Below are 15,301 nucleotides of genomic sequence, written 5' to 3' on the forward strand. Positions count from 1 at the left end.
TGGTCATGAAGGTAACATCTCACTATGCTGCTGATGGATTGATTTAATGAAATTTGGATGATCATATCTATTGCTTATGGCAAAGGTTGATTTGTTATCTATATCTGTTAAAAGGAGGAACACCTACAACAGCTGGAAAGTGATATTGCTGCATCAAAGGAAGCTGCCCTGGATGCAGCCGAGACTGACAGTGTGATCACAGGCACATCTCTCAAGACAGATGAAAACAGTATGCTTGGTAAGTTTCAAATTACATTTTCATGCACTAATACAAAAGTGTCGATTCTATGTGTCATTGATGGATTTCCCTAAAGGACTGAAATACTTTCAGATTTTGAGTGATTAATAATTCACCAACATTATATTAGGTCATTGAATAGGTCAGGAAAGATATGAATGACAGTCTGTGTTCCTGTACTATGGTTGTAGTGGTAGCAGGTGGTGGGGCTTCCAGGGCACATATGGGGCGGTCGGGTAGCCTAGTGGTTAAAGCGTTCACTCATCACACCGAAGACCCGGGTTCGATTCCCGCCCTTGGTACAATGTGTGAAGCCCATTTCTGGTGTCCCCCGCTGTGATATTGCTAGAAGCGGCGTAAAACCATGCTCACTCACTCAATCACTCACTCACTCACTCACTCACTCATACCTGTTGTAACCTGATGATGATGGGCATGTCATCGATCCAAAACGCCATGAGACCCATGAAGATCCAAGGTTGAATAGGGCTTCAGCAACCCATGCTTGCAGTATCTCTGAAGATTCAAAGTAAATTGTTCCAATGAAGACCAAGTGTGTAAACTTATGAAGACGCAATTGGATCGTTGGACAAAGTTGATTTGTGTCTTCACAAATGAAGTTAATTTAAGCAAAAGAGTCACTTCAAGCGCATGACCAACTGATTTGGTAAAATGGTCCAACTGTGTCGGATCTGTCACCATGGGACTCTGACCCGTGAAGATCTGGGGTAGAATAGGTCTTCAGCAACCCATATTTGTCGTAAGAGGTGACTAACGGGATCGGGTGGTCAGGCTCGCTGACTTGGTTGATGCATGTCATTGATCCCAATTGCGTGGATTGATGCTCATGATGTCAACCACTGGATTGTCTGATCCAGATACGATTATTTACAGACCACCATCATATAGCTGAAATATTGCTGAGTGCAGCGTTAAACAACAAACAGACAAATCCAATCCATGAATTGTTGCTCATCATATCAGCCACGTCTTTGCTGATTATGTTTCTAGGTTTGTAAGTACCATACCCGCGCTTGTGGGTTTCACCGAAGTGGTAAACGTCTGAGCATCACTTCGGGCTTTCCTCCAAAATAAAGCTGACACGCCGTGATATAACTTGAATACTGTTAAAAGCGGCGTTAAACCCAACTCACTCTTTCACTCACATACCGTAGTTAATCTGTCATGACAGGTCGTATATTTGGTTACAGTTATGGTCTGCTTTGGCATAAAACTTCATCCCTTTAATAGGAGAGACTTCATTCAATACTCACCGATGATTACCCAGTTTCGTTTTATTATGTTGGTTATGACCTCTTGGTTTTGTAAATGAATCTTAATTCTTCTGTTATATATCTGTGTAGAATATGTGAATATTCTGAGTGAAGATTTTGTTGTTTTTGCAGGTGGGGACGAGAGCTTTGATGACATGTTCCTGGGGGTAGATGAGGAGGGCTTACCCATCACTAAAGTAGGCAGGTCACTGGATGGGACCCCTGGCAAGAGGAAGAAGGTGGGTCCCTTGTCACCTTGTACAGGTCACTGTGACACGATAGCTGTGTGGGTAGTTTGCTGGAAGGTAGAGGGCTTGTCCTTGGTCACCTTGTTCAGGTCATTGTGACACAATAGCTGTATGGGCAGGTTGCTGGAAGGTAGAGGGCTTGTCTTTGGTCACCTTGTTCAGGTCATTGTGACACGATAGCTGTGTGGGCAGGTTGCTGGAAGGTAGAGGGCTTGTCCTTGGTCACCTTGTACAGGTCACTGTGACACAATAGCTGTGTGGGCAGGTTGCTGGAAGGTAGAGGGCTTGTCCTTGGTCACCTTGTTCAGGTCATTGTGACACAATAGCTGTGTGGGCAGGTTGCTGGAAGGTAGAGGGCTTGTCCTTGGTCACCTTGTACAGGTCACTGTGACACAATAGCTGTGTGGGCAGGTTGCTGGAAGGTAGAGGGCTTGTCCTTGGTCACCTTGTTCAGGTCATTGTGACACAATAGCTGTGTGGGTAGGTTGCTGGAAGGTAGATGGCTTGTCCTTGATCACCTTGTACAGGTCATTGTGACACAATAGCTGTGTGGGCAGGTTGCTGGAAGGTAGAGGGCTTGTCCTTGGTCATCTTGTTCAGGTCATTGTGACACAATAGCTGTGTGGGTAGGTTGCTGGAAGGTAGAGGGCTTGTCCTTGGTCACCTTGTTCAGGTCATTGTGACACAATAGCTGTGTGGGCAGGTTGCTGGAAGGTAGAGGGCTTGTCCTTGGTCACCTTGTACAGGTCACTGTGACACAATAGCTGTGTGGGTAGGTTGCTGGAAGGTAGAGGGCTTGTCCTTGGTCACCTTGTTCAGGTCATTGTGACACAATAGCTGTATGGGCAGGTTGCTGGAAGGTAGAGGGCTTGTCCTTGGTCATCTTTTTCAGGTCATTGTGACACAATAGCTGTATGGGCCGGTTGCTGGAGGGTAGAGGTTTGTCTTTGATGACCTTGTGTAGGTAATTGAAACCTTGTGTGACCTGATGGAAGGTTGCTGGAGGCGAGAGGATGGGTCATTTGTCACCTCGTGTGACCTAATGATACGATCGTAGGTTGCTGGAAGGTAGAGTGTTTGGCTTCAGAACTGGTGACATTGTGTAGGTTGTTGTGATTTAATGATGTTATCATAGGTTGCTGGAGGGTAGAGTGTTTGGCTTCAGAACTGGTGACATTGTGTAGGTCGTTGTGACCTGATGATGTGATCTTAGGTTGCTGGAGGGCAGATTGCTGGTCCAATGTCACCTTTTCTAGGTCGTTGTGACCTTATGGCGATGATACATTCCTGGTCCTGACACCTTGCATAGGTTTTGTAAGGGATCATAGGCGAGGGATCATAGGTCACTGGAGGATTAGAGTGGGATGAGTCGTCAGTGGTTTATCATGATCAGTTCCTGGGAAACAGACATTTTGGTTTAAAAATGCTCGCTCAATACTTTGAGGAATTACAAGTAGCAATACTGATGATTGCTGTGTCAAATGTTGACATATTCATTGGGTTTTTTAAGCTGAATTCATTTCATGAAATATATAATCAGTTCATTATCCACAGCAACCTGTTCAGTTTGCTAGCACTACTGAGATAGATCATACCCCTGTCAACAACAGAGTGGTATAGTTGACAATATGGAGAGTTAAACCTTCTAAAATGGATTTGTTTTTATACTTACCGTATTCTACGTAATAAGCATACTGTGCTAATAAGCGCCCATGGCGATATTTGCTAATATATCGGCTAGTGAACAATCCCAATTAGCACCCCTTCTGATTGATCAATGTACACAAGACTTTTTTATTCGTGTATAATATGCACTCGTGTGGTATATGCACCCTTAATTATGGGCAATTAAATTCTGGAAAAATATATCTGTCGTATATAAAAATTTCAGGCTGTCAGGATAAACCAGGAAATTTACAATCTTTCAATAAGAGCCCCCTATTTCTAATTTTGAGAGCACACTGGGTGCTTATTATGTCAAATACGGTATTTTATAATTTATATTTATTTGAGACATAATAATGATAATGTGGTTCCAATTACACTTAATTTCAAATTGATTGATTTTGTAGGCTTTATTTGATTTTAAATTTTAATTTTCAATTGCCCTGCAGCTGTGACGGTAAACTACTGTAAAGTTAGAAGTGTTGGGTTATATACTACTCAAAAGAAGTTTAGGAACAACCAATTTGTTCATATGACTATAGTTAATCTGGTATTCCTCAACTTCATTTGAGTAGTATATGTTCATACATGCTCTTTGTTTTGTCACAGGTCCACTGGACCCGTGAAGATTCCGGGGTAGAATAGGTCTTCAGCAACCCATACTTGCTATAAAAGGCAACTATGCTTGTCGTAAAAGGCGACTTAAGGGATCGAGTGGTCAGTCTCGCTGACTTGGTTGATACATGTCATTGATCCCAATTGTGTGGATTGATGCTCATGATGTCAATCACTGGATTGTCTGGTCCAGACTCCAGATTATTTTACAGACCCCCATCATATAGCTGGAATATTGCTGAGTGTGGCGTCAAACACAGGTCCATTGAAAAATCATTGCAGTTAGCACTGAGGTTAAGTCAGTTGTGTAATTCGAACCACATCCCTTTTTTTTACCTTTGTTATTTACATATGTCCATGCTCTTGAACACGAGTATTGTTTGTATGACATGGTGAGGGGACATCATCTGCTTCTCAGCATGGCTTTGTGTCGCTATTGCATGGCCATTTGTTCTGTCCCATGGCTGACGCTCCAAACAACACATTCACCTGCCAACCATCACTTCATTCAATATGACCACTGTGTTCGTGTCTCATCTTAAGTACTAACATCCACTGAATGCTAATTGTGTCCAAGTTGGTTTTTTCTTTGTCCATCTTCCCGAGGCAAGGGAGTTAACTGACTTTAAAAGTCCAGTTTCCACCCTTGCCGTACAAGGCTGGAATTTCTGGGCTGGATCGTAGTGCCACCAGTGGTTATTATTAGTTATGTCCCTCCTAAGCCTCTCCTATGGATCAATCAGATTCCTCGTATCACTTTGTTTCAAACAAAATGGCGGCGCCCAGTCAAGACGATCTGATCAATAATCAAGATCTATACTGTGATAAAACGGGTCTTACATCGTGACGTGCATCAAATCATGTGAGCACCTTGATTAAAAATATGAAAAGACTTGGAAAATATATGTTGACAAATAGTTGGGCGGTGCACATGCTTGCAAATCATGCACGACAGTTTACTAACCGGATTTTGATTTCGGTGCACGATTTTGATCGGCTCGTTACTCCATCCAAAATGTAACTCCATAATACCAGCCTAGTTCGGCAAGGATGGAAACTGGACTTTTAAGTCAGTTACTCCCTTGCCTCGGGAAGATGTCTTTGTTGTACTGGCTTAGTCCGTGTTTTAATTTGGCTATCAGCTGTCTTTTATTTGATCAAACATCACGGGCGGACCATCGTATGTAACAAGTTCAATGCTCTAATATCCTTTTTTATCTTGAGAATAGATTTGTTTTTTCATTTGGACCTAAACACTACAGGGCCCTGTTCCACAAAGCGATCTTAGAGCTGCGGCTGTGGTAAGGCTAAAAGGCGTCTATGTTTGTCATAAGAGGCGACAAACGGGATCGTGTGGTCAGCATCGCTGACTTGGTTGATGCTTGTCATCGTTTCCCTATTGCGTGAATCGATGCTCATGATGTCAATCACTCGATTGTCTAGTCCAGAATCAATTATTTACAGACTGCCGTCATAAAGCTGGAATATTGCTGAGTGCGGCTTTAAACAACAAACAAACAAACACACAAACTGTGGTAAGGCAGTGTTAACATATGGGAGTTGTGATTGTCATAGCATCAGGATCGCATAATGGAATAGGCCCAGGGACATTGCCATCAGGAATCAGGAATCAAATTTGAGCTGTATAATAAGCTGAATGAGCTGAATTTTGAACCATGCTGGACATCATACATCATTTATCAGGGATCAAATTTGGCCAATATCAGATAAAGAAATCATACTCTTGCAGTGTGACAAGACATTCAGAAAGTTATACATTTGCCCATCATGTGATGTACATCGGGAAACAATTTGGTGCTCGTACATGCTTGCAAATCTCTTCTCATTCTGATATTGTAAACACTGGATTTGACTTTTCTGGGTTTTCTTTTGATGGCCTTGCATGGAAAGAGTTTCAAAAGGTTAACAGGATTGTCCCGTTTTGAGAAGGGATCAGAGCTGCCTTGATTGAGGTTTTAAGCTTGGAAACTAAATCATTAGGGGCGGTCGGGTAGCCTTGTGGTTAAAGCGTTCACTCGTCATGCCGAAGACCCGTGTTCGATTCTCATGGGTACAATGTGTGAATCCCATTATTGGTGTCCCCAGCTGTGATATTTCTGGAATATTGCTAAAAGCGTCAAAAAACCATACTCACTCACTCACGAAATTTACTTTATTTAATAATAAACAAGACATGCATGTGAATTCTGATTTGTCTCTAAGTCAGTGGAGACGTATAGAGAACGACCTGATGACAGTCGTGTAAGGATGAAGACATCCACCAGCTCATTCACTACCCCAGCTGTCCCGGTGGTCTGTGATGTGTCAGTTTGTGTGTTGCGGGAGTGTCACGCTGGGCAGTTGGTGTTGTTGTTATGTTGTAGGGGGCCGCGCATGACGACTCTGACTTGGACTATGTTGACATTGAGGGTGACGATGATAATGCTGTTGATATGAGATATGGTCACCCCAGCACTAGTCATTTGGTAAGTTCTAGACGCTAATGATGGAAGGAGGTTTCTGCCGTCATAGCAAGCAACACATCTGGTGGCAAGAGAACAGGGATTGTGTACAGGGAAACAGAGATCCATTATGATTTTGGTGGAATTGTACGATAATTTGAACCAAAATCTGTCGATACGATCAAGCGATATAGATTTGTAAATTCATCAAAAAAACATTGCTTATAACTTAAAGTAGATATTGACAGGGTCATTGTCAGAAATATAATCATGTAATGATCAATTGAAAATCACTTGTTTGAGTTGGAATAATACATATAATGCAAAAGATAATACGTTTTTAGCAATTATATATAAAACATCAATGCCAGAGAATAACCAGTCTCAATTATCCACAGATAAAAGATTCCACTGCGTGTAAAAGGCAGGATAGCAGTGAAATTTATATAAATGGATCAGTGATGGCACCAGGTGTTCATGAGGGCCATACAGTCCCGCATGCTAACAATGATAACTATTATTTTTCAAAATTACTAATTTGAGATGCCCATTACAGATATTCCTAATTGTCTCTTTTGGGGGTTAGCATCTCTTGAGAAGTAGCATCAAGACTGTTGTACAGGGAGAGACAATAATGTAGAGTTTTTCCTGTGGGTTCGGTCTCCGTCACCTGTTTGTGTAGTTGCTCCATGTACCTGTGCTTGTGTCAAGTGACAACTGAATGGGAATCAGAGAACCAATATGGCTGCCATGAGTGGCCATGTTGGTTTATAGGTTTGCTAGTTCAAGACTCAGTTTTTAATATTGAGGAAATATTATCAACTAGGGCAATAGGTCATTCCAATTCTTTCATAGCAGAGATTGAGCTCAGCTTATTTTTTTGGTTTCTCATTGCCGAAAGATGGCACATCTGTCTAACGCTAATATTCCATGTGGATAGTGAAAAGAAATGTATTATGTCTGTGGTGTGATCAACCATAAATAGTCAAAACATGTTCAGGGTAAGTTGTCGAAATGTGCTTCTTATTTTTCACTATTATGTTGTTTTTTTAAAGCTATTTTCTTAATGCTAAGGTATGGTTAGCTTTGCACACATCTTCTGGTTTCCCGTGTATTGTGCTTCAGATGTAATTAACATCATGGACCCATTTGCCACCACAATTTTGTCCATTTTATCCTGTTCCAATGATACTATGTTAAAAGCCAGGCAGATTACTGTGTTCTTTCTATAGACAAATGGTGAATTCCCTGGGCAAAATGTTGAATTAGATTGTTCCTGAACTCAGAAGTCATGTTAATTTGTTGTTTATTTAAAGTTCGTACGTGAGAGACTTTTACCTGACTTACAAAAGGAGTTTTGGTGGTGAATGGATCTAGGGTATTCATGAAATAGAATGGAGATATAAATATGCTGGAAAATCAAGGGTGCTTTGCGTAACACACACTGTGTGTATGTCTGGACACCGTGCTTTGCTTTACTTTGTACTTTTGTTCCTAATTCTGAAGTCTTTTAGCCTTTCACTGAGAACTTATCACATGTTTGTCTTGAGCTCTGTATGGCTTGTGAGTCTAAGGCTTGCTGTGGTACACCAAAGGTTGCAGCCTCCTTGCAGTAAACCCATCCTTTGTGTAACAGAGTCAGCTGGACAGTTCTACAGCAGAGAATGATGAGTACCTGGCCCGGGAGCTGCAAGCTACAGACTTTGATGAGGACGAGGACATTTTGGGTGAGTAACATCAAGAACACCTTAGTCTGCTTCAGATATTCCTTAATCTGCATCAGGAGACTACAGAACAGCCGGGAACATTGTTGTCGGAGACCAGACAACACCTTAATCTGCATCAGGAGACTACAGTCGGGAACATTGTTTTTGGTGACCAGACAACAACTCCTAAGTCTGCTTCAGGAGACTACAGGACTGCCTTAGTCTGACAGTATGATACATGTCAAGGGCAGAATAGGTCCCCTGAACCCATGATGAATATGTCTCTGAGACATGAAGGCATGTCAGAATCATGACGTAGAAGATCTAAAGTTTTACTTATCCTGCATTACTCCTTAATGCATCTACTGCTTACCTTTGACAAAGAGACAACGCCTAGCGATGGTCTTAGATGAAGAAAAAAAGTTGTTTTCACTTTCAATCTAATTTTCTAAGGACCCATTGCAGCTGTCATGTGACCGTCAGTCGTGATGTCCAGTTGGTCACTTTACTGCTTGTCACTCATGCAAACGTTTTTCAGAAGCTTTTGTGGGAAAGTAGGTCTGTGACGGATGGGCCCTTAGATGTAGTAATGCAGGATCAGTATACAAATGTAAAAATTATTTAGATTTTACTAAGTCATCAGTCTTTATTTCCACAAGGACCACTCACTGTGGTACATGGCAATCATTATATGATTATATGTATATGTGCTGTACATTATGGACTTCCTCATGTATTCAGCAGGGGGCACAGGTGGCCCAGGTGGCCCAGTTGTCTAAGGCGCCGCGATTCGCTCGGCAGAGTTGAGTCCCTTGGGCACGCCAGAAACCTAATGTTTCTAGGTTTGTCAGCACCATACCTGTCCTCGTGGGTTTCACCGAAGTGGTAAACGTCTGAGACCTGCATCACTTCAGGCTTTCCTTCCACATTAAGCTGACACGCCGTGATATAACAGGAATAATGTTAAAAGCGGCGTTAAACCCAACTCACTCACTCACTCATGTATTCAGGAAGGTTATGATGGTGAGTGTAGGACTAATGCCCCTGTTGTGTTTCAGGCAAACTGAGCGAGAGTGACGGTGATGATGAGCCGGGGGAGAACTCCATGGAGGTGTCGCAGTATTTCGCCCAGAGTGAGGAGGCCCAGGACTATGATGCCATGCAGCCGGGCTACTATCAGGTCTGTAGGGTCACACGACCAGTAGTTCCACTAGTTGCTTCTCTGGTATCTGTACTGGAGGAGCTAGAGATAAGCTTTTGGGTATTTTATCCAGGGGTTTGATTTTGATTGGGTATCCATAATTTTTAGAGGGTATTCAAATATTTTTTACCCACCTGTTTCTTTACATTTGGGTATCTTAACTTGAAAACCTGTTTTGTTACAATCCCTGTAAATCATTTTAAACTATGTGAATAGTAGTATACTCTTTGCGTCTGCTTGCGTCTCCCTCTTCGGGAAGGCGTTTTTGTTTTCAAAACGGGGCAGTCGGGTAGCCGAGTTGTTAAAGTGTTCGCACGTCACGCCGAAAACCCAGGTTCGATTCCGGACATGAGTACAATGTGTGAAGCCCATTTCTGGTGGTCATGATATTGCTGGAATATTGCTAAAAGTGGCGTAAAAACCAAAACTCACTCACCAATCAGTGCCTGTTTAAGATAAAACATGTACATTGACTAGGCACTATGTGCTTTTTAATTTTCATGTCAGTATAGTTGTTGCACAGGCTTGTCCAAATGTATATCTAATGGTTGTAATATACGCATTAATTTTATTTTAATAGCGTATTTATAGTTTTTGTTGCATATTTGATACGCTAGGATCTGATTTGTCTGTGTATTTCACTTTATTTTTAATGTGTAATGTGCAGCTTATATCGAGCTCTGACTGTGATATTTAACATGTCTAGTGTCTTCTGTCCATGTCCAGTCTTGTAATTCAACTTGAGGCGGTTTTCTTTCTCTCAAACCTAACTTCCAGATTGAGGAGACAGAGTAGGTTTTCATTCTGAATAGCTTGGATGTAGTCTTTCCAATGTTGTCTCTTCTCTTTCAGGCTGGGACCAGCACAATGGAGGGCCAGCCAATGGATATGGGTTATGATGACGAGAACAGCTTTGACCCGACTGAGTTCTTCATGAGCAGTTCGCTGGCCCAGGCCCAGGTGCAGGTGCAGCAGGGCATACCCACGGACATCAACCGCGACCTGCAGGTGTCCGAGTCGGACGATGATGAAACCCCACACATCCCCTCTGGCAACCAAGATGAGGGGTTTGATCTGGATTTCTTCTGAAGACACTATCCGCTTTACATAAGGACACAGAACAAGTTATATTCTCAAGAGACAAGGTGGATTATCTTCACCAAATACAAAGTTGGATGTCTTCTTTGGACAGCAAATTGAGTTGTTCCTCTGAAGACAAAGAAAGTTATCTACAGAAGACACAACAGAAATTGTTCCTCTGCAGACGAAGTGGGTTATATTCTGACGATTCAAAGGAAATTGTTCCAAGGAAGACCATGTGTGTTAACTTATGAAGACAATTGAATTGTTGGACGCAGTTGACATGTGTATTGCAGACATTTGTGTTTTCATAAATGAAGTTACTGATTCGGTAAAATGATCCAACTGTGTCTGATCTGCCACCATGGCACTGACCCGTGAAGATCTGGGGTAGAATAGGTCTTCAGCAACCCATAGTTGTCGTAAGACTTAGGGGATTGGTTGGTGCATGCCATCAATCCCAATTGCTCCAGACTCAACTTGATTACTTACAGACAGCTGTCTTATAGCTGGAATATTGCAGAGTGCAACAACAACAACAACAAACCAGCCATGGGACTCAGGGCCATCACAGGACATTGTCTCTTGGGGCAGTGTCAGAAGGGAGACAACTGCTGATACAGTTTTGTTCATTAGTATTTAACAGTATGTTATTGTTAATACACATCCTCAATATGATGGCGTGTGAGTTATTGTGTACGTGTATCCCCTTTGGACCTGAGGCTGGTGGTCCTGTACCCAGACAGACGGGAGCAAAGGCGATGTGTGAACTGCTTCACCCCACACTGACAGTTTATGTTCCGTCTATTGTATGTGACACTAACCATGATGCACGCAGAAAGTTGTGTACTTGACCTGCTTGTGGAAGTGTCTGTAGATTCTTGTTCCAAGTGCTTTAAGGGTTCAATCATGCTATGATGTATGGCCAAATTAGGTCATATAAAGATATGTTTTATATCACTAATTATGTGTAACATCTTCCAAATGCAAGGTAGTTAACTGATTGAGCTCAGAAATTTCAGCAAGACTTTTACAATCACCATTGGCAATTATGAGTTTTGTCCCTCTTACTGACCAATCAGATTCCACCTCTCATATCACTTGCATTTGGCAGTTCAGTCAAGACAATCTGATTGATGTTGTAAGAAAAAGGCATAGACCAGCCTAGAAGTGGACTTTCATAATCTGTTAACTTCCTTGCCTCGGGAAGATGTGTTTATGGTATGCTAGGTGTGGGTGTGTGTGTGACTGTGATGGACGGACGGAGAGTGACTGACAGTATTGTCTACTGTATTTCCAATGGTGCAGTTTGAGGATGTTACACGACTCCTGAAGCTTGGGTCTCCTGCTGGTCGGCGAGAACCCTCATAGTGTATATATACAGTTTAGTAGATCAGTTCTCACATTGTATTTAGTTTTGTATCACATCAGCTTCCACTTCATATATAGTTTTTAATCATGCCAGCTCACTGAATGGCTTTTTCAAATCGGGCTCTCATTGTATATAAATTATTTCTTTTTTTGTGACATTACTTTAAATCACTATGTATAATTGGATTTGTACTGTACAAATTAGTTCATCAAATGCATTTTGCACAGGTATCCCCCCATCAGCTATGTCACAAATATTAAGTGTCATTGCACAGGTTATCAGTTCAAAACAATTTTTCCTTCAGATTGGGTCACCCTCTAAAGTACAAGAAATGGCTATGCAGAGTTACAGCCCTTAATCCTGCTAACCATTGTCCGAAAATCAGATTTGGTTTGCCATCATTATGTGATAAACATATACCACCTGCATCTCTTTGGCTTTTACGAAATGACTGAAATTCTATTAAAATTTGCTCATTTTCCATTGCGAGATTCATTCACTTAGACGTTCCCCGTCACGCCAAAGACGTGGGTACAATGCGTAAAGCCCATGTCTGGTGTCCCCCGCAGTGATATTGTTTAAAGCCAACACTTGCATTTTCACCCTGTCCTCATTACTCAAAATGTAAAAATAATTTTATCGTTAGCTGCGATCATGTTTTGAAATGTACATAGTTTGTGGGTTATATATATAATTGTGATCGTGGATCCGTCTTTATCATTTCCTCTTACTGTATTATATTTCTTTACTGTTTATGACCAAATTTAGAATCTATATCTGAAGCTTTAGATTTCAATGACTAAGACATGTGAGAAGCCCATTACTTTACAGGTGAAATATTTTATTTCAAACTTAAACATCAGCATTAAGGACCTCTGACTCACATATGCAGAGAACAATAAATGTATGTCACAAAATAATGGGTGGCCCAGTCGTCTGAGTGCCGCGATTCGCTGTGCAGAATTGCATCCCTTGGGCATGGCAGAAACCTATGATTATGGTTTCGAATCCCAGTTTGTCGGCACCATACCCGTGCTCGTGGGTTTCACCGAGGTGGTAAACGTCTGAGACCTGCATCACTTCAGGCTGACACGCCGCAATATAACTGGAATACTGTTAAAGGGGGCATTAAATCCAGAGTGATTAATGTAGAGACAAGTCTTCATTGTTATAGAAATGTTTCTTGAACCTATGATGACTGCTAGCTGATAAGGCTTGAACATTCTTTCTCATGCAGAATGTTCAGTTAAACATTTTTTCCATGTTTGTCAGATACCAACATTTAACTTTGCATTATGATCATATTTTGTTACGGGGTTTGTTGGGCACAGGTGGCCTAATGTGGTAGATGACAGTGTGAAGTTGAAAAAGTTTTAGTACTTCTAGTGTTTGGGTGTAGGTTTTGAGAAAAAACAAACAACAACTCGTCACAGTTGTGATGGCCGGGACAAGTCATGAAAACAATTTGTGATGTATTTTATTGCTAGAATTGGCGGTGATAAAAAAAAACAACATCATCATAATAATTTCCTACTTTCTTGATATATAGGGTCAGTTGATCCGTAAACCAATTAGTAAAAATAAATTGCCTTATTGTTAGGTTGTTCAAGAATGAAAATAGCTGCATCTTCCGACCACAGGTGGTTAGTGTGCGAGTATATTCTGTATAGGAACATTATCACTGATTTGTCACAATCACATTGTGCAGATGGAAAATATATGTCTAAAGTTGAATAAATTATTTCTAAATACATCACAGAAGTCTGGTTTAATTGTTTGCAATATACCTGTTCAATTTTATGACATATCCGGAGCCATGAATGATTTCTTTCAGGGTTGAACAATGGATGAATCGTTGGATGGGCAACTTTGATATACTATTAAAGCGCCTTTTTCGGTATAGATACTCAAACCGTTTTGAAGGAAGACTTGCTTGACAACAGTTAAATGTACCAAAAACTCACCTTAATAGTATAATGAAGTTGTTATCCACAAATTGTTTCTGCTTTGTTATCTGCTAGTAATCTCAGTCCTTCAACGCTAAGCCTTTCCTTGTTGGTTTCATCAAGTGCTAAAGGTTCGTATCTTGGAGTCAAGTGTGGCCAAACAATCCTCGGCTGTTCAGGCTTCTGCTTGTGGATTTCACTGAAGTTTCAGGGTTAGGACATGTACCCAGCAACCTGTGCTGGTCGTAATGGGCAACCAAATGGACCTGTGGTCTGGTTGGTGACTTGGTTGACAGCATGTCATCTTACCCGACGGTGTGCTCACAATATCAATCACTGGATTGGTTGGTCCTGACTTGATTATTTACAGGTTGCCATCATGTAGCTGGATTATTGCCAAGTGTCGAGGAAACAAAAGTCCAAATAAAGCTGACGTGCCGTGAAATAAGTGAACTCACCGGATCTATTGTCATTGGTTGCATTTATGTAGCCCTGTGGACCTGTTCATTCTTTGCAAAGAAACTTCAATTTCTCTTCCCCCATATTGATAGAAGGTGAGGTGAAATGGGGTTTAATGTCGCGTCCAAGATAATTGCACTTATATAGCGACGTGCATGCAGGTGTGTGTCCTGACTGCTGCTGATTCATAGTGCTAGCTCACTGAGATACCATGCCGCAGTTTAACATGAATACCCCACTCAGACACAGTATACTGACTCCGAGCTGACCAGTCCTTGTTTTAGCCCCTTAATGCCGAGCGCCAGACGGGGTAACAAACAAGTACCATCTTTTAACGTCTTTTGCGGTCGGGGCACATGGATAGAAACATGTTGACGTCCCCTACTAAAAAAGGACACTAACAGAATGTTATGGTTTTATTGAAGTTATTGTTACTATAATAAATAACTATTGACATATCAATTATCATTCAGTGTTCAAGAGGAGGATAACCCCTAACTTCACAGTTCAATGCATTGATTATCATCTAAGAAAGGGTAGCAGACTGAAGTCTGCATCTCTTTGTTAACAGAGGTGTCATCAGAGCTTCATAAACAAAACTCGGGTTTATCATTGTGTTCAAGATTATTGCACTTACCCATGTTTGTGTGCTTATGTGACAGCTTGTACTAGTCTGGACTAATGCCGGTTTTATAGTGCTAGACCACTGAGATACCATGCCACAATTTAACATGGGCTCCACACGTAGACACAACATACATACTCCAAGCCGACCAGTCCTTGTTTTATCCTCTTAATGCCAACAGGCGATGAACAAGAAGTACCATCTTTTAACTCCTTTTTGATATGATGTGGCCAGGGATCAAACCACCGACCTTCCACTCTTCAGGCAGAGATGCCCTATCCACTGCACCACAGAGGTGGTCTCCGAGCCATAGAGATAGATTTGAAAACTTTTGCTTGAAGTGATAACCACAGGGGAAAAAAACAATATATTTCCTAACCCTTGCAGTTTCATCAGGGATGTCGGGTTCA

General features: G+C 41.5%; 1 protein-coding gene across 1 annotated transcript in view; it reads left to right on the forward strand.

Annotated features, from left to right (window-relative positions):
- LOC139449689 (transcription initiation factor TFIID subunit 1-like) overlaps window positions 1-11,489 on the forward strand; it is a 76,504-nt gene extending 65,015 nt beyond the window's left edge. The window contains exons 39-44 of the mRNA XM_071231189.1: window positions 115-238; window positions 1,645-1,751; window positions 6,425-6,526; window positions 8,139-8,229; window positions 9,267-9,388; window positions 10,262-11,489. Coding sequence (XP_071087290.1) covers window positions 115-238; window positions 1,645-1,751; window positions 6,425-6,526; window positions 8,139-8,229; window positions 9,267-9,388; window positions 10,262-10,498 — 783 coding nt within the window. The 3' untranslated portion in view covers window positions 10,499-11,489. The remainder of the gene's footprint in view (window positions 1-114; window positions 239-1,644; window positions 1,752-6,424; window positions 6,527-8,138; window positions 8,230-9,266; window positions 9,389-10,261) is intronic.
- Window positions 11,490-15,301: the final 3,812 nt, after the last annotated feature.

Source organism: Haliotis cracherodii, unplaced genomic scaffold, assembly GCF_022045235.1.
Source record: "Haliotis cracherodii isolate W230 unplaced genomic scaffold, xgHalCrac1.p SCAF_8, whole genome shotgun sequence".
Classification (NCBI taxonomy): Eukaryota; Metazoa; Mollusca; class Gastropoda; order Lepetellida; family Haliotidae; genus Haliotis; species Haliotis cracherodii.